General features: G+C 39.3%; 1 protein-coding gene across 9 annotated transcripts in view; it reads left to right on the forward strand.

Moving 5' to 3' along the window:
- Nucleotides 1-18,061, forward strand: part of LOC116591218 — a 198,499-nt gene that overhangs the window by 17,961 nt on the left and 162,477 nt on the right. The window contains exons 3-4 of one of the 9 annotated variants that reach the window (XM_032343981.1): nucleotides 11,969-12,227; nucleotides 15,120-15,254. The exons of 7 other annotated variants lie outside the window; for them this stretch is intronic. In XM_032343981.1, the coding sequence (XP_032199872.1) occupies nucleotides 11,969-12,227; nucleotides 15,120-15,254 (394 nt within the window). The remainder of the gene's footprint in view (nucleotides 1-11,968; nucleotides 12,228-15,119; nucleotides 15,255-18,061) is intronic. One more of the 9 variants, XM_032343982.1, reaches the window with a different exon arrangement.

Below are 18,061 nucleotides of genomic sequence, written 5' to 3' on the forward strand. Positions count from 1 at the left end.
AAGAGAACACAAGGGGGCACCTGGGTGGCTCAGTGGGTTAAGCATCTGCCTTGGGCTCCTGTCATCATCCCGAGTTTCTGGGATGGAGCCCCACCTCAGGCTCCCTGCTCAGCAGGAAACCTGCTTGTGTCACCCTTTGCCCCTCTCCCATCTTGTGTTTTCTCATGCTCTCTCTTAAATAAATAAATAGATTCTTAAGAAAATTAAAAAGGGGCACCTGGGTGGCTCAGTGGTTAAGCGTCTGCCTTCGGCTCAGGTCATGATCCCAGGGTCCTGGGACGGAGCCCCACATCAGTCTCCCTGCTCAGAGGGGAGCCTGCTTTTCCCTCTGCCTGCTACTCCCTCTGCGTGCTACTCCCCGTGCTAGTGCTCTGCCTCTCTGACAAATAAATAAATAAATAATCTTTAAAAAAAGAGAACACTAATTATTCACCTCTATCAAGAAAATTAAATTTATATACTTGAAGTTAAACTAAGTATTATGAAGAATTGACATTAATTTCTGAAGTCTATGAAAGTGGGGAACTGTTTGTTTGAAAACATGCACAAAATCTCCTTATGTAGTATTACAGTCCTTTAGAACATATTTTTTTTTTTGAATGGCAATATTCTGATTCTGTGTGTGTGTGTCTAATTGCTGACATTGCAGAAGTTTGGTTTTCTTTTATTTTTCATTTCTAGTGTCTAGTAATTTAGATCTATTATGAGCAAATAGGATTCTGTATAGTCCAGAAATTCAGCCACTATCTTGAATCCTGTTTCTAGAAGAAAATGCTTTCTACATTCCCAGCAAGTCTGTATTTCCAACTTTAGAGCAAAAGCCATTTGAAATTTGAACACTGCTTGTACATAAATAATCAAAATATGGTTAAATATCTTTTCTTGGGGTGCCTGGGTGGCTGAGAGGGTTAAACCTCTGCCTTCGGCTCAGGTCAGGGTCTCAGGGTCCTGGGATCCAGACCCGCATCATGCTCTCTGCTTAGCAGGGAGCCTGCTTCCCTTCTCTCTCTGCCTGCCTCTCTGCCTACCTGTGATCTCTCTCTGTGTCAAATAAATAAATAAAATCTTAAAAAAAACCCAAAACTTTTCTTTAAGTTAACCAATCTGAATTTTCTGCAATTATTCTTCTCAAGTTATTTTGCTGTGCAAAGTATTACTGTAATCCCTCTGCTCTGTATTTAGGAAGATGGCAATGCAACATGGCCATCATTATTCCCTTGGAGCCAGATCAAACAGCCTTTCAGTCCTGATTCAATCACTTGCATACTCTATGGCTCTGAGGAAATTATTTAACGTTTAATTTTAGGTTCCTATACCGTAGAATAGGAATGATATAAATACCTATCTCTTAGAGTTATTGTGAGGATTAAGATCAATCAATACAAATTTCCCTCACAATAACAATTTCCAGAGAATGAAGTGTTTGTCTTTTTTCTTTATCATGCACCCATATCAGTAGAAATATTTTCATCCTATAGCCTTTACTTATAAATTACATACAGGTGCTTCTTAATATAACAACATAAAATGAACATAAAAGTAAAATATGAAAAGAATGTGACAAAGATGAAGTAAGTACAACCTAAAAATGAATAAAAATATAAAGTAAAAATGGGACATTCATTGCATTTATAATTTTTCAAACAATTCCCAATTACAATGCAACTCTAGATTTTTTTAAAGGAGTTAGAAAATTCTGTTTCTGAGGGCGTTTTGTGTGAAGAGATAAAAATGTTAATGGATGACATTGTTTTCACACAGTCACACAATGATACAAACATTTCTAAACACCCATTTTCAGAAGTGTTTTTTTTTAAAGATTTTTATTTATTTATTTGACAGAGATTACAGGTAGGCAGAGAGAGAGGAAGGGAAGCAGGCTCCCTGCTGAGCAGAGAGCCCGATGTGGGGCTCAATCCCAGGACCCTGAGATCATGACCTGATCCGAAGGCAGAGGCTTTAACCCACTGAGCCACCCAGGTGTCCCTCAGAAGTGTTTTTGTAGCACTAAGAAAGAAACAGTTGGTTTCTTACTCAATGCCAAAATACCACCTTTATCTTGATGAGGCATATCAGTTTTGGGGTGGTATGTTTTCTTTTAATATCTGTGGGAGGCTTACTATCGATAGGTACTTGACATTGCAGAAAAGATCAGAAAATTTAGATCATATATTTTCTGTTAAAAATTATGAAATCCTTTAAGTTTGATGAGAATTTGAAGTTTTTTTTTTTTTCCTTAAGACTTTATTTATTTATTTGACAGAGAGATCACAAGTAGGTAGAGAGAGAAGGGGAAGCAGCTCCGTGCTGAGCAGAGAGCCCAATGCGGGGCTCCATCCCAGGACCCTGAGATCATGACCTGAGCTGAAGGCAGAGGTTTTAACCCACTGAGCCACCTAAGCGCCCCAGAGAACTTGAAGTGTTTTGCCATAAGATAACCAGTGAACCTCTCTGCAGTACAGAATATTTTCATGAACTCTCCTCATCTCCTGAGCACATATTTCTCTAACAGAGATTCATACAGTGCTTTCCATTTACATGAACTGTTTTAAGCCGTTTGCAAATATTACCTCAGTTCATCTCATATCAGCATTCAGAGTTAGGTTTCATTCCCATTTTACAGATAACTATGGCAGAGACAAGTTGAAAAAATGTTCAAAGGCAGGATTTGAAACTAGCCATTTTGGCTTTAGAGGCTGCTTTTAACGAATAGACTCTGGTGCTTTAGAGTCTAGTAATGAAGATAAAATAACTTTTAATTCCACTAAACCCATGTGAGCTACAACTGATTGGAGGATTTTAGAAGCAGAGATTGGGCGAGGTTGTCAATACCAATTCTTCATTATCAGGAGCTCCTGGCTTCCCATCCACGTGACCACCTAATGTATAGGGCATGCAGGGGCTCTAGTGTGGACAATATTAGTACCCTTAAACTATTTCTCATTTCTCATAAATATATAAGCACATGTTCTGAAATCTTGTTCCCAAATTCCATTGAATTTCTGCGGAGTCTTCAGGCATATATGAACCTCTTGTTGGAGATTATTGCTGTAGAATCTGAATGTAGATGGGAAAGGAGCTCAAAATATTTGCTTGTGTCTACTTCCAAAGCTGGAAGGTATGTTACATGTGAATGTATAAGGAGTGGTCCCTCTGGACATGTGGATATCCATATTTTTGTATATAGATATCAGGTTACAATCTACTTATATAAAAGTTTTTGTACTATATGAACAGCATATCTTAGAATCTGTCAGGAATGTGTCACCAAAAATTTCTGAGGATTTTCACAAAGATAATGTGATGCATTAAAATTAATTTATTGGTTTACTCTTCTCTATTTCCAAGCACTGGAAAGACTTGCTCGGGGAATGTCTATAAGTAGTCCATATTGTTGACTAGGAGAAGTTAGATTTCTGCCTTTCATTTATGTAACTCATCTGCTTGTTTACCCATTTTAATTCGGGAGATCATGGCCCAAATGGGGGAACGTAGTGTCAGAGAACAAAGACTGTAAATTCAGTGATGTTCCTCTTTAGGGCAGGGATCCTCAAAGTGTGAGAGTCCTTTGAGCTGTGGGCTAATCTAAAGCAAGGCATGCCCTTCCTTTTTTCTGAGTGAATGATGAACATTTTATGCAGATGGTATATTTGTATTCAATTTGATTGTCCTCTCAAATGAGTTCTAATGCTTTGTAATTTTATTTCTTAAATTTTTAAAGATTTATTTATTTATTTGTGAGAGAGAGAGAGAGAGAGCATGAGTGGAGGGAAGGGCAGAGGGAGAGAATCTCCAAGCACACTCCCCACTGAGGACAGAGCATGACGCTGGTCTTGATCTAGCATGATCTCTATGAGATCATGACCTGGACTGAAACCAAGAGTTGGACGCTCAACTGGTTGAGCCCCCCAGGTGCCCCCAAATTTTGTTACTTTAAATGAAATAATATCTGTGTTCTGTTAAGAAGTCTGGTTGCTATTCATTGTTTGGCAATATAGCAGGTTCCTGCTGAGCGTGTGTGTAAGTGAGAGTTCCTTTGTAGGATAGTTGCTTCAGTACTGATGAGGTGTACACTGGTGTGGATTTCAATTTTCTTTTATTTTTTAAAAATTTTATTTATTTATTTGAGAGAGAGAAAATAAGAGAGAGCATGAGCGAGGAGACGGTCAGAGAGAGAAGCAGACTCCCCATGGAGCTGGGAGCCCGATGCAGGAGTCGATCCCGGGACTCCAGGATCATGACCTGAGCTGAAGGCAGTTGCTTAACCAACTGAGTGACACAGGCGCCCCTCAATTTTCTTTTAAACATATATTATTATTAGTTTGGCTTAATTTTATCCATTTATTTTCATTAAGATCTCTTGGCTAATCCTACAGTTGCTACATATTTGCAGTAATAGCATTGTGTCCATTTTGCCTGTAACTAGACTTTAAAGATACATGTGTAATTTATACGTATTATCTGTCTTTCTATTGTTATAACAGATTATATATATGTATGTATGTAATTTAGGAAAGGATATATATATGTGCTTTCCTAAAATTTGCTTGTTTAATCACACCTTTCCTAAAATTTGCTTGTTTAATCACACCTCACTGTTAATCACTAAATTCTTTTTCTGGTGGAGACTGGGATGGATCAGGGAGACAACCCAGTTGTCTAGATCATCCTGATTTTATATCCTTGGATTGTGTCCAATTCTGACAGACTCCAATAAAGAAGACAGTTATATAAGTCTGTGTCAAGACGGTCAATGACATTTTTAAAAAAGGAAAATGACCGAATCCCCGATAGGAGGAATAGTGATACTTTGCAAAAAGAGAAGTAAAGGAAAGAATGTTGGGATTGGAAGAGCCTAGGATCATTTTTGAATATTTAAAGTCATTTTTTGACCATTTGAGATTTATGCCTATGCTGTCCAATTTGCTAGCTACTAGGCATATGTGGCTATTCAAATTTCAACTTAGAGGAATTAAAATGAAATAAAATGAGAATTCCGGTCCGACAGTGGCACTAGCCCCATTTCAGGGGCTTCGGAGTCTCTTGTGGTTAGTGGCTTCTGATTAGACAACACTGATACAGACCATTTCGATCTTCACAGAGGGCTCTACTAGAAGCACTCGTTTAGACTATAAAACATCTGAGCAAATTTTATTCAAAAACTAGCAGCGGTAGCTGACAGAATGATACACAGCACTCCCAAATGGTTCAATTTGAAGAAGGCAGAAGAAAACAAACGATTATCCAATCCAAGATAAAAGTGGAACCCACTAAATGGAAGCAATTGTCAGCCAGCTTGGTGAGCCTGGAAAAGGAGAATGTATTTTGCAGAAGGGCCTGCCTCGCCGTTTATTTAAAGCGGTATCACATAGCAGTTGCAACCAACACTTGTGAGGCTGCCTTTGTTTGCGGCTGAAACGAGTCCCGCCCTCTTTCAGGGGCTCTCAGCTTCTGAAATGTGTGCTTCAAGACAGGGACTGGCTTTTTCACTTTGTACAGTCCGCTTGGTGCCTTTCCTAAACAGGGATCTGAATTAATTCTTTTTCTTTCTTTCGTTCTTTTTTTTTAAAAAATTTTTATTTGTTTATTTGACAGAGAGAGAGATCACAAGTAGACAGAGAGGCAGGCAGAGGGGGAAAGGGAGAAGCAGGCCCCCTGCTGAGCAGAGAGACTGATGCGGGGTTCGATCCCAGGACCCTAAGATCATGACCTGAGCCAAAGGCAGAGGCTTAACCCACTGAGCCACCCAGGCGCCCCATGAATTAATTCTTTTTCTTAAATCTATTTCTGAGAGAGAAAAAGAAAGCAAGCAGGAGGAGGGGGAAGGGCAGAGGGACAAGCAGACTTCCCATGGAGCGGGGAGCCCTACAAAGTGGGGCTCGATCCCCGGGCCCTAAAGTTATGACCTGAGCCAAAGGCAGATGCTTAACCAACTGAGCCAACCTGGCACCCCTAAGTTAATTCTTAATTAAAATCACAAGGTAAGTGAAACTATGCGCGTCGTGGGTATGGCTGCCCTTTATAGCTTGAATACTTTGTATGTTTGAGGAATTTTCCACATTAAAAGCCCCATTTTTCTAGCAGAGAGATTCTGACTTTGAAGGTGAACCCCCTACTCCAGAGTCTCTCTTGCAGTCACAACTCATATGAGTGACCCAGGCTCCCCCAGTGGGCTCCACCTTCCTGAGACTTGATGCCAGCAGTGAGCAGCTAGGGAAACAGGCTCCATGTGGGTGGTGCTCACTTTTCATGGTGGCAGTGGCAGCAGTGTTGGCAAGGCCACTCGCCTGATACACAGCCCTGATGCTGGCTGCGAGAGCCATTCTGGGCAAGATTTATGACTTAACACTTAGCACTGGACACAGCGGCCGCCATGTTGTGCTCCTCAGACTAGTTCTGTGACTTGGTCTTGAACATTCTTCCTGGAAATTTAGCCTCTCGCCTTTCTCTAGCTCTCTGTTTGTTTGTTTGTTTGTTTGTTTTTGGTGAGCTATGTAATACTGTTTAGTAAATCCTTTTTCTGCTTAAATTAGCCAGAATGGATTTTGTGGTCAAAGCTAAGAATGCTGATAAGACAGGCAGTGATTCCAGTTTGTGTTCTGGAATTACAGATATTAATTAGTTTACTCAGGAGATAAAGTGAGAAAGGAGCCGGTAGGGGTGTGCTTAGCTGGCTCTGCGTGAGGATCTAGCCGAGCTTTCCAGCTAGAGCACCTTTGTGAACGGTGATGTCAGAGAGAGGTAAAGTACTGAAGTATGACAGGTGTTGGACTCGTTGAGATCAAGAACACTCCTCTCTTCCCTCCAGTGTCCAGTCTGTTGCCACATTCCCACAACTGTGTCTCTTAAATATCTTCCCCATACCTCCTTTCTCCACTTCATAGACCTTCATTCATCTGACAAACATTTAGTTCAGGTATTTATTATTTCTCACTTAAATTACTGAAGTAGACAGTTACAACAATAAGACCATGTAGTATCTCCTGCACCATGTTGTTATACTTGTTAATGTGTCTTTGCTTACACTGTTCTGAGAGCCTAGAAAACCCTTTCTTCCCCTTATTTGTGTGGTATGGATACATCCTAGTTATACCTTAAGATGTCGATTTTTACCTTTCCCATTTCCTCCTACACTGTATGGTAATTACGTGGTTATATGTTCAACTTATCCAACTGGACTGTAAGCTCCTTAGGGCACAGGCCATGTTTTAGGGACTGTAATATCTCTCCAGCGCTTGTCCCAGTGCCTGGTATACAATAGGCACACAATCAGTGCTGCTGAAAAAACAAATTACTTGTAATTATTTATTACATGTTTATCTCCCTGTCTACTCTACGAGTTTCTTCAAACAAAACAGAGTCTGGCTTATAATAGGAACTCAGATTTATGGTACACATGAATGAGGTTCGATGGGGGCTCAGTTGAAAGTAATTAGTGGCAATCAAATTATTATTCTAATGATTTAATAATAAATTCAATAATAAAATAAATATATTAAAAATCATATTTATATAATCTATTATATAATATCTATTATATGATATAGATTATATATACTAAACTATATAAAATATAATAAAAATAATAAAATTCAAAAAATCAATAATAATTTGAATAGAAGCTAGGGCTGGTTATTAGGGCTTGGGAATTGAGAGGTGGTGGAGGAAAGTCACTGTAGGTGGCATAATTGGCCAATGGCTCCAGGAGCCATACATGGAATCCTTCTGATATTTGCATGGTGGCCAGTACTCCCATGGGCCACAACCCGATCATGTCACTGTGCAGAGGGAGATGGGGGTCTCCTCTGATAAGTGATTTTGGTTTGAGGACTCTCTGGTGACTTTCACAAATACTCTTTAGAATTACACAGCAGCCTAAGACTTACTCTCCTTTGGTCTCTCACTTAGGGTCAAAATGGTGCAGTAGTCTTATGGCTCTTTCAGCCCCTACTGGCTTCTTTCTCACTTTGTCTCTAGTCTTGGCTTCTGCTTCTCAGACTAACACATGGTTGAAGCCCTGGGAGTCGATTAGTTATTTGAAGAGAGCCAAAGAATGGGAACAGGTAACACCAAAGAGAGATGAGTACAGAGCATAAATATTTAGGGAGTGGGAAAGAGAGTGGATGGGGGAGGAGGTGGAGAAGAAAGCTAAAAAGAGTGATCAGATAAGCAGCCAGACAACCAAGGACAATGGTGTTCCAGAACGGGCCATCACTGATGGTTTCATTCCAGAACTTTTTTCTAGGCACCATGAAAATAAAAATTTGCCAGGAAGAAATAAGAAGTCTCCTGAAACTAGATGAATAAAAAGAGAGCAACTGAGGTCATGTACTGTTTATTTGGCTTAAAAGAATTCAATATTTAAAGACAAACAGGGGCGCCTGGGTGGCTCAGTGGGTTAAGCCGCTGCCTTCGGCTCAGGTCATGATCTCAGGGTCCTGGGATCGAGCCCCACATCAGGCTCTCTGCTCGGCAGGGAGCCTGCTTCCCTCTCTGTCTCTTTCTCTGCCTGCCTCTCTGCCTACTTGTGATCTCTGTCTGTCAAATAAATAAATAAAATCTTTAAAAAAAAAAAAAATAAAGACAAACAGACAGTTAAAGTAGAAGTACTATCACAGTAGGTACACATATCAAATCTTTACTTTGTATACCTTAAACTTAGATAATGCTGTATATCAAGTATATTTCAATAAAGCTGGAGGGGAAAATGTAAAAGAACACTATATGTACAACACAGCATGTTTGCTTTAAGTGATTAAAAAATAATAAAGTAGAAACAATAGAATATATCTATTTTCATGTGTTCAGATTCATGAAATAAATGTTGTTAAAAACTGATTTATAGCTTATGAAAACCACTTCTGCTTTCATCCTTATATTATTGCATTTTCTATCTAGCCTTTCCCTTATTATATAAATATTATTGTTATTATGTTATTTGGCAAATATACCAGACAGAAGTAGTATGGGAGGTATGGGAACTGATGTAGAAATAATTAAGCTAAAAAAAGAATAAATCTATGTGACATGGACAAGAAAAGTTATTGAAAATAACTTTGAAGAAAGGGCTGCTAGACCATCTAAGAAAAGAGTATGTCAAAGAAAGGAAGTCAGAATAGAGTCAGTGCAAGAAGAAAGTCACAGGGGCGCCTGGGTGGCTCAGTGGGTTAAAGCCTCTGCCTTTGGCTCGGGTCATGATCCCAGGGTCCTGGGATCGAGCCCCGCATCGGGCTCTCTGCTCAGCAGGGAGCCTGCTTCCCTTCCTCTCTCTCTGCCTGCCTCTCTGCCTACTGGTGATCTCTGTCTGTCAAATAAGTAAATAAAATCTTAAAAAAAAAAAAAGAAGAAGAAGAAGAAGAAAGTCACAGAGTCCAGTTCTAGTGCTCACTCAAGGAACAACTAGCAGAGAGGAAATTGGGCTGGTGAAGCTTATGTGGCCCTTTCAAGGGCCCGGGGTATCAAATAGTTGGTCAAACGTTATTCTAGGTGTGTCTGGGAGGGTGTTTTGGATGAGATTAACATTTAAATTGGGACAGGGTCAAGCAGATTGTCACCTCTAATGTGGGTAGACCTCATGTGGTGGAAGGCACAAACTGAACAAAACAACACCCTTCCTTGGGTAAAAAGCATTTCCTCCCATCTGACTTGTTGCGCTGAGCATCAGTATTTTCCTGCCTTTTGACACAAACTGGAACATTAGGTCTCCTGGGTCTTCCGCCTGCCTGCTCTGGGACTGGAACTTAGACCATCTGGCTCTCCAGTTCTCAGGCCTTTGGACTTGGACCAGAACTTACACTATTGGTTCTCTGGGTCTCCAGCTTGCTGACTACAGATCTTGGGACTTTTCAGACTCCATAATCACATGACTGTATGAGCCAATTCCCTATAATCTCTCATTCTCTTTCTGTATCTTGTATATGCATATCTTCTACACACACAAGGCATACATCCTGTCAGTTCTGTCTCTTTGGACGAAACAAGGTCTTTACCAAAGAACCAGAGAGTAAGCACCATATGGACATAATGGTCTATTAAAAGACTGCCTCTTAACTTACTGACTGTGCCTCTCAAATATCCCTTAAGCATGTTTCTTCCTCCCCATTTACAATGCCGTTACTTCAAAGCCTATAATTTTTTACTTTTACCATTTAAATTATCTCTCTGCCAGTTTCTTCCTCCAGTGCACCAGAATGATCTTTAAAAATGCAAGTCTGATAATATGTTTCCACTGCTTAAAATCTTTCCATGGGTTCTGGGGTGTGTTTTCTTTCTCACTCTAGGTGTTGTCTACACAGGTGTGTTTGCTTTGTGAAAATTCATTGAACTGTAAACATATGAGTCATGCACCTTTCTGTATATATGATTGAATTAAAAGGTTACATTTAAAAATCTCTCCATGGCTTCCCATTGTCCCCAGGACGGAGTCAAAATCCTTAGCTTGATATTTGCAACCTTTTGTGATTCCTGTCTTTCCAAATTCCTGTCACTACCCCAGTCTACCCATACCTAGTTGCCTGTGACCTACCAATAAATTATGTTTTCTTAAGTATTTACCTTAACTCTGCCTGGAGTGCCCTTTCATCATTGTCCACCTTCTTAACTGTTAGCCTTCCTTTAAGAATAAATTTGGGTGGCATTTTCTGGAACAATTTTTAATCCTATAAGGCATTTCTTTCTTGGGTGCACAAAGTATACTGCACAAACATCTAACATAACACTCATCACATTGCTGTACTTACTTATTCTATTTCTAACTCTCCCATTAGATGGCAAATACCTCTATGGCTGGGAACATATCATATTTATCTTTTCCCGGTATCTAATTGTATTTGGTATATAGTACATACCCTATGAATATATCTTGAATACATGAATGAGGGAGACAGATTGAGAAAATGTAATAAATGAGCCATGCTTTTGAAATAAATTCTAATATAATTGAGTAAATGAAATAAATGCATAAAAAGTTAAATGAATATATGATGCAGAACTAAATGAATTGCAAATTATAAGTTATTAAATGTTCAATCAAAGGAATGGACCATCATAAGTGATGCAGGAGTCAAAGGAGGGGGTGGTCAGGCTGTGGTACAGTAGGGACTTGACACCCAGGTCTGAGAAGTTGCACAGCATTTGGATGGCTGGAAAGAAAGAAGAAAAGATAGTTCTATAGTGAGAATCACTTAAAATATCAAGAAAGAAAGGGTTGGGTAAATAGAACAATCTCACCTTTTTTTTTTTTTTTAAAGTATGGAAGAAAACTGATAAGACAGGAAATCCAGGCAAAGAAAGTAAATTTGTAGGGAAGATGGTATTCTACATTTTGGCCATGTTGAGTTTGAGATGCCTGCAAAAAACCAAGTAGAGCTGTCAGGGAAGTGGTTAGAAATCTGGCTTATTTCAAGAGAGAAGATACACAAGTTTGCTAGCCAGTCCATGTGAGCCAATAAATTGACCTGAAAAAGAATAGGGACAGAGAAGGGAAGGGATTAACAATGGGACCTTGGGGAGAAAAAAAAATCTATATTTAAGGGACAGAAAGAGGAAGACATGCCAAAAAGGAAAACCTGATAGATGTCAAGAAAATAGGAAGACTGGAGAGTGACAGGTCAGGGGAAGAGAAAGTTTTGAGAATTGGCGTTTTGGGCAATGACAAATTTATCCAAGAAGCCAAGAAGGCCAAGAACAATAATAAGATTATTGAGTTTTGTTTTTAGGAGTTACATGATTATCTTCAAGATAGGAACTTCACTAGTATGCAGAAGACTAAAACTAGTACTGTGGAATCAGGGGGAAGGGATGGGGTAAAGGCTGATGGGAGGGCAGGGTAGACCTGGTCTGGTAGTTTGGGAGATTAGCAGAGCTAAAGAAGACTTTTTGTTTGTTTGTTTGTTTGTTTTCTCAGATGAAGTACTTGAAAATGTTGGAGCTAGAAGTGAAGATTTTTTTTTCTTTTTTTTTCTTACAGAAAGAGGTAGAGCCTGCCAGAAAGCAATAAGAAATAATCAATTGATGGGCCAAGATCCAAGAACAGGCATAAAGACCAAAAATCAAGGCCAATGGCAGAACATGAAGGAGGAATATTTGTGGACTCTGGGGAATTTTGAGGGTTTTAAGAATGAAAGTGGGGGAGAGCACACACTGGAAGCCTTCAATCTTCTTAGTCAAGTGGGAAGTGAGGTTCTCTGCTTCAGATGGGCAAGAGAGAAGTGGGAGGTTAAGGACAGGTGAGATGAGCTGAGGAATGATGTAAAGATTAATACAGAGCTTAGCAACAAGATAAAGAGGCGGGTACAAGATATAGAGAGGCAAATGTATTGTCTGCATGTGTGTTAGAGATGCAGTACGTGTGTGTTTCAATGATTCATATATATACATGTATTGATCATGAAATTCCCTCTCCCAGAGATAAAGGTTGTTAGATGATATTACAGTGAGAGAATCTTGGCGGGGTCTAACTGCATATGAGGTGTAGGTGTGAGATGATCATTTGCCTGGGGTTGGGAGTCTGAGTGATTAGAAGGGTACATGAGCCTTTGCCAGAACCACAACAGTCAGGAGAGATTTTAGGAAAACAAGATGATGTATATGATTTTAGGCATTAGATTTGATGTGGAAAATTATAAAATTAAAGAGAGTGATTCCTGTAACTGTATATTAGCGAGGCCTTGAGATGAGTTAATGATTGGAGGAGGTTAATAGGCAACACAGAGATAAGGGAACTAAGACATGATTGGAAAGAAAGGAAAAGAACAAGGCAAGTTCTATGACCAGAGGCTAAGGAGGCAAAGATTTTCAATTGTATTTAGTGGTACAAAGAACAAGGAATACATCAACTCCATGATTAGCTAATTGGGAAACTCTCCATTGATTTTCTTTAAATTATGGTCTTGCTTTCACAATTAGCTTTTGAATGGATTATCCTACAGTACCACAAATTATTGCTCAGATTTTACATAGAAGGTTTTATTCCAAGAGGAAACATTCCTACCTCCCCTCCCCCTGCTTTGATGAGTAGGGTCTGTGCAGGACTCAAAATTTTTCAAAGGAAAACTTCAAATTTATTTCTAAAGCCTTTGTAAAACGTGTCTTTACTTTCATTGTTTTGGTTTGCCACATTGGATTTACTTCATTATTTTTCTCTGGACAATTTCTGCAAGCTTCTGGGACAAGATGATTTTCCTTCCCAGACAATGCTTCTTGCCAATATATATAGAAGCAATATTTCTGAGTGTAATATTCTCTGAAACAATCTTGGCATTTTTGCTGAAAGACAGATTAAACTGTAGAGAGGATGACCAATTATAGCCCAAGAGAACAATATCCTTGAATGTTATATCTAAGTCTTGGTTTTTTATTTTGAAGTACTATATTTTTAATGGAGACCCTTAATTTTCTTGCCATCAATGTGTGAAAAAAACCACCAACAGAAATAATTCTATCAACTTTTGTGATTAAATTAAGTGTTTTATGGTCATTATTAGAATGTATTTACAAAGACCTCTTCTCCTGGGCTCTATCTATGATTGAGGGATAGATTAGGGACAGCAGCATACTGAAATACTCTTCTTCAATTTGTATTTATAGAATAATGCAGGTACATAGATGAGAATTCTTTAGATGCAACCAAAATATATATTAATCAGAGCTGGTATGGGTGATTAGTAATACACCATAAAGTATGAGAGTGAGATTTTAGTATTTTGTTTCATATATTAATGCTGCTAAAATTAAATTCTCTCTCAGTCCTATCCCAGATTATTCTTATAACCCCTTAGAGATAGCTTTCTCTCTCTGAAATATTTTTCTTGCCGCTCAGTCATGCATAACAGAAAATTATTCTACATCTCATCCAAGCTCAAAAAAAAAAAAAAAAATCCCAGTTTTAAGTGCATGCTATAATGGTGCCGAGAGAACTCAAAATAGAAGCCTCAGGACAGAGAGAGATGATTTTGTTCAGTAAGTTTAAATGTAGTATTAGAGGTTAAAACACACCAAATTGATTACCCAGCTTATTGTTCAAAATTCCAAGTGGAAACTTTCAGGAGATGAATACGAAGGAAGGAGCCAACAAAATCTACAGGAAGTTTCCTGGGGCAACGCCGGCTGAAGACCTCCAAATATGTATCGTAACATGGGTGCACACCGTGTAGCTAGGCAGTGTCGATTCAATTTTTTTTTTTTTAAATGTGTACTTGTTTTGGGCTGCCTCCATCAAACAAGAAATGATTATTGAGCTACTACTATGTGCTTGGCATTGTGGTTAAGAGTAGCTGGAAGCTAAAATGGTGAGATCCAAGCTCCCATTCCATGAGATGCCAGGAATGGAATCTGTGAATGATGACTGGGTGGGGGCGGGGGGGGTGGCTCATGGGAGAGGTAGGCTTCGTGGTCACATGGTTGAGGAGATCATGCCAGCATTGTCTCATGCAAGTGCAGCCTGTTGGATGCAGATGCTCTCATCACTGAGGAACCCTCATAAAAGCTCCTTTTGCTTGAACAGAACAGTTATCAGAGAGACGCTGCTTAGCAGGTCTTCTGAGTCCACCAGCCATATGCCTTTACAGCCATGGTTAATGTGGCCAGTCCCTATCTCATTATCCCTGACACATGCTTTGAATCTGTTAGCTTCCAAACTAAACCTCCAATCTCTGCTAGGATGAACTGAATAAGTGTGCTTATCAAGTAGTCATTTCCATATATGAAAATAATCTTAAACAGGAATTTCAAGCTAAGCCTACCTCTTTAGTTCTGTTCTTATGACAAACTAAGGTAAATATCCTTTAAACTTGAGAGTCTATTGGCTGTAGATTAACGGTGCATCTCTAAGTTGAAGATAGTTTGACGTTGAATAACTTTATTCTCACGTTGTTGAAACTCACCTCCTTGGAGGATATTTTTCTTATTCTCTTTCTCATTCCATTATTATTAGTAAATAATAATTTATAAATAAATAATAATAAATAATAGTTTCTACACCATGATTAAGAGAAGAAGACCCTCTGGAATCATAGAGTTAAAAGTAACTCATTCTAAGTATCTATACAAAGCATTTCCAATTTGGTAGAAGAGTGAAAAAGATTTTCCAACTCAGCTTTCTGTGTGCATGTACCTCATAGGTCCGCTTTTTCATTTTGCTTACGTGGGATAGTTGCCTCCTGGCTGTCTTCACTGAATGTCTCTAAGTTACCTGCACTTCAGCTCTGGAACTGGACTCATTATACCTTCCCTCCAAATATACTCTTCCCACTGCAGTAAATTATCTTAGATAATGGTTCACTCTCCTTGGCAAACTCCTGCTTATCCTTCAGGCCTGTCCTAATGTCATGGCCTCTCTTGTGCCTTTCCAGCTCTCCCATGTGAAGTCAGTTGTTTCTGTTTCTATTTTCTCATGAAACTTTTTCATACTTTGCTCTTTTATTTATATACTCTGTCATGACTGTGATCACAGGAGGGACTCTACCATGTTTTCTGTAACCTTGTTTGCTACAGTAATGCATGGCAGAGCTTACACAGTGGAGGTGTTTGTCAAATCCGTTTATATATACCTGCTACCATGTCTGTCCTTTGTCTTAATGCACATATTTATCAAGGGCAAGACAGTTTGAGTGGCTGAGTACTGAATGTCTTTTACAAGCTGTTTAATTGGTTAAGCCTCTTAACTTATTGGGTTCAGTTGCCTCATGTATAAAACATAGGAGAGATGTGATTTCCTACCTTCAATGGTAATAGTCATATGAATGATAACAGTATATACATATATCTTTCAAGATTTTTCTTCCTTTTCACAGGCTCTTTTTAGAGGCCTGGCTCAAAAGGATAGTTGAAGACAGTAAAAGATTTCTTATGAAGAAAAAGGTCTTGGGGAAGAAGAACAGTCTTCAACTCTAAAAAGGGCTTTCATGTGGAAGAAGGACAAGTGAGACTCCACGGCAGCAGAAGTTAGAAGACGGGCGAGTGGGTGAAAGCTAGTAAGAGGCATTCAAACATCAGACAGAGTTTGGTATATGTTGCCTAGATCATACAATCCAGATTTAAGGATTTCAAGATCAGTAACATCCCAGGTCACTCCCCAGATTTGAGACTCACGTTGGGTTTTCAACGTTTCATTTTGCCAAAAAAAAAAAAAAAAAAACCCAAACACGCAGAGGGGCCCCTGGGTGGCACAGTTGACTGAGTGTCTGATTCTTGATTTCAGCTCAGGTCATGTTCTCAGGGTTATGGGACCCAGCCCTCCCTCAGTCTCCATGCTCAGTGGGGAATCTGCTGGAGAGTCTCCCTCTCCTCTGTCCCTCCCCTGCTTGCATGCATGTGTGCTCTCTCTCTCTAAAATAAATAAATCAATCTAAAAAAAAAAAAAAACACAGACAAACCAAACAACAACAAAAGAGCAAAGCAACTTTCTATTGTTATCATCATTTCATTTAAAAAAGGATAATTTTAGGAGTACCTGGGTCGCTGTGTGGGTTAAAGCCTCTGCCTTCGGCTTGGGTCATGATCTCAGGGTCCTGGGATCAAGCCCCACATGGGGCTCTCTGCTTAGCAGGGAGTCTGCTTCCTCCTCTCTCTCTCTGCCTGCCTCTCTGCCTACTTGTGATCTCTGTCTGTCAAATTAATAAATAAAATATTTTTTAAAAAAAAGGATAAATTTACAAAAAATAGGTAGGAAGGACATAGAAAAAGAATAGATCTTTTTGGGTAAGGCCAGTAGTAATCTTATAATAATACACACACACACACACACATTAAATTTTTCCTCATCTTTTGCTCAGATCTTGCAAATACCAATAGTGATGTTATAGGAATGTAGTTCAGCATTTAAGCTTCAGTGTGCTAAGACCTCTTTTAAACCTGCCATTCAATGATAAGAGGTCAAGATATACATATACATCCCTATTTACATATATACTTACACGTTTAATTTGGAGACTTGCATAGGTCCAGGAAGGTAGTCTCCTACAAATATTTAAAATGTTGGAATCTGATATGTAGTCATACTGCTTTGACTTACTTTCTGAGTCAGAACATTATAGATAGATAGATATCTATCTATCTATCTATCTATCTATCTATCTATTTAAAAGACTTTATTTATTTATTTGACAGAGAAAGTGAGAGAACACAAGCAGGGAGCAGCAGAGGGAGAAGGAGAAGCAGGCTCCCTGCTGAGCAGGGAGCCCAGTGTGAGGCTTGATCCCAGGACCCTGAGATCATGACCTGAGCCAAAGACAGATACTTAACAACTGAGTCATGCAGATGCCCCCAGAACATTATATTTTTGAAAAAGATCCTTGATTTTCACCCATCTTCCTGCATCATGTTTTTCCTTGACTCTCTAAAACAAATCAGTGTTCTTGGTCTGGAATTCTGGGCATAATTACAATACTGGGTTCTTAATATGCTTCAAGTTATATCTTTAAGAAAACCTTACTGAGCAAGATCAGGGTACTGTAGGCTAGGGGACCAAATTTTTTTCTCTTGCTGCTATAGTTTCCTGTGTAATATTGTGTTGCTCTTACTCTGAATCAGGATCCAGGAAGTACCTAGAGGGATTGTGGTTCTGCTAAAGGCAAGAGCGGTGGATGTAGGGTTAGTTACCTGGGGTGGCCTGAGATAGCAAGTGAAAGGGGAGTCTTTCTCTCAGGACAAGGGTATAGCCTCTGCTTGGATGTAAGAGTAGAACATTGAGGGAAAAGGGGGAGCCCTTACCTGGACTCAGGTTTAGGATAAGACTTACATAGCAAGTTATAAGCTAGTTTGGATTCCCAACTTTATGGCACTTGGTGGTGAATGTGACAGCTTCTAGGAGCAGTGGAAAGTGACAATCAGAGCCCAAGTCTTAGAAAGTAGTAGCACAAGTAGGTAAGTAGGTATGAAGTTTGTATTGCCACATTTGTTCAGTCAGTTTCTCCTGAACATAAGATACTTTAACAGAAGGTGTGTCTAGAAGCAGCAATTTTTTTTTTCACTAGGCAACTAGGTTATACTCAGGAAGTTACATATAACATCTTGTAGTCATAAATATAGAACGCAGGCTGTCTTCCACTCAAGGCTACTGTAA

This window comes from Mustela erminea, chromosome 5, assembly GCF_009829155.1.
Source record: "Mustela erminea isolate mMusErm1 chromosome 5, mMusErm1.Pri, whole genome shotgun sequence".
Classification (NCBI taxonomy): domain Eukaryota; kingdom Metazoa; phylum Chordata; class Mammalia; order Carnivora; family Mustelidae; genus Mustela; species Mustela erminea.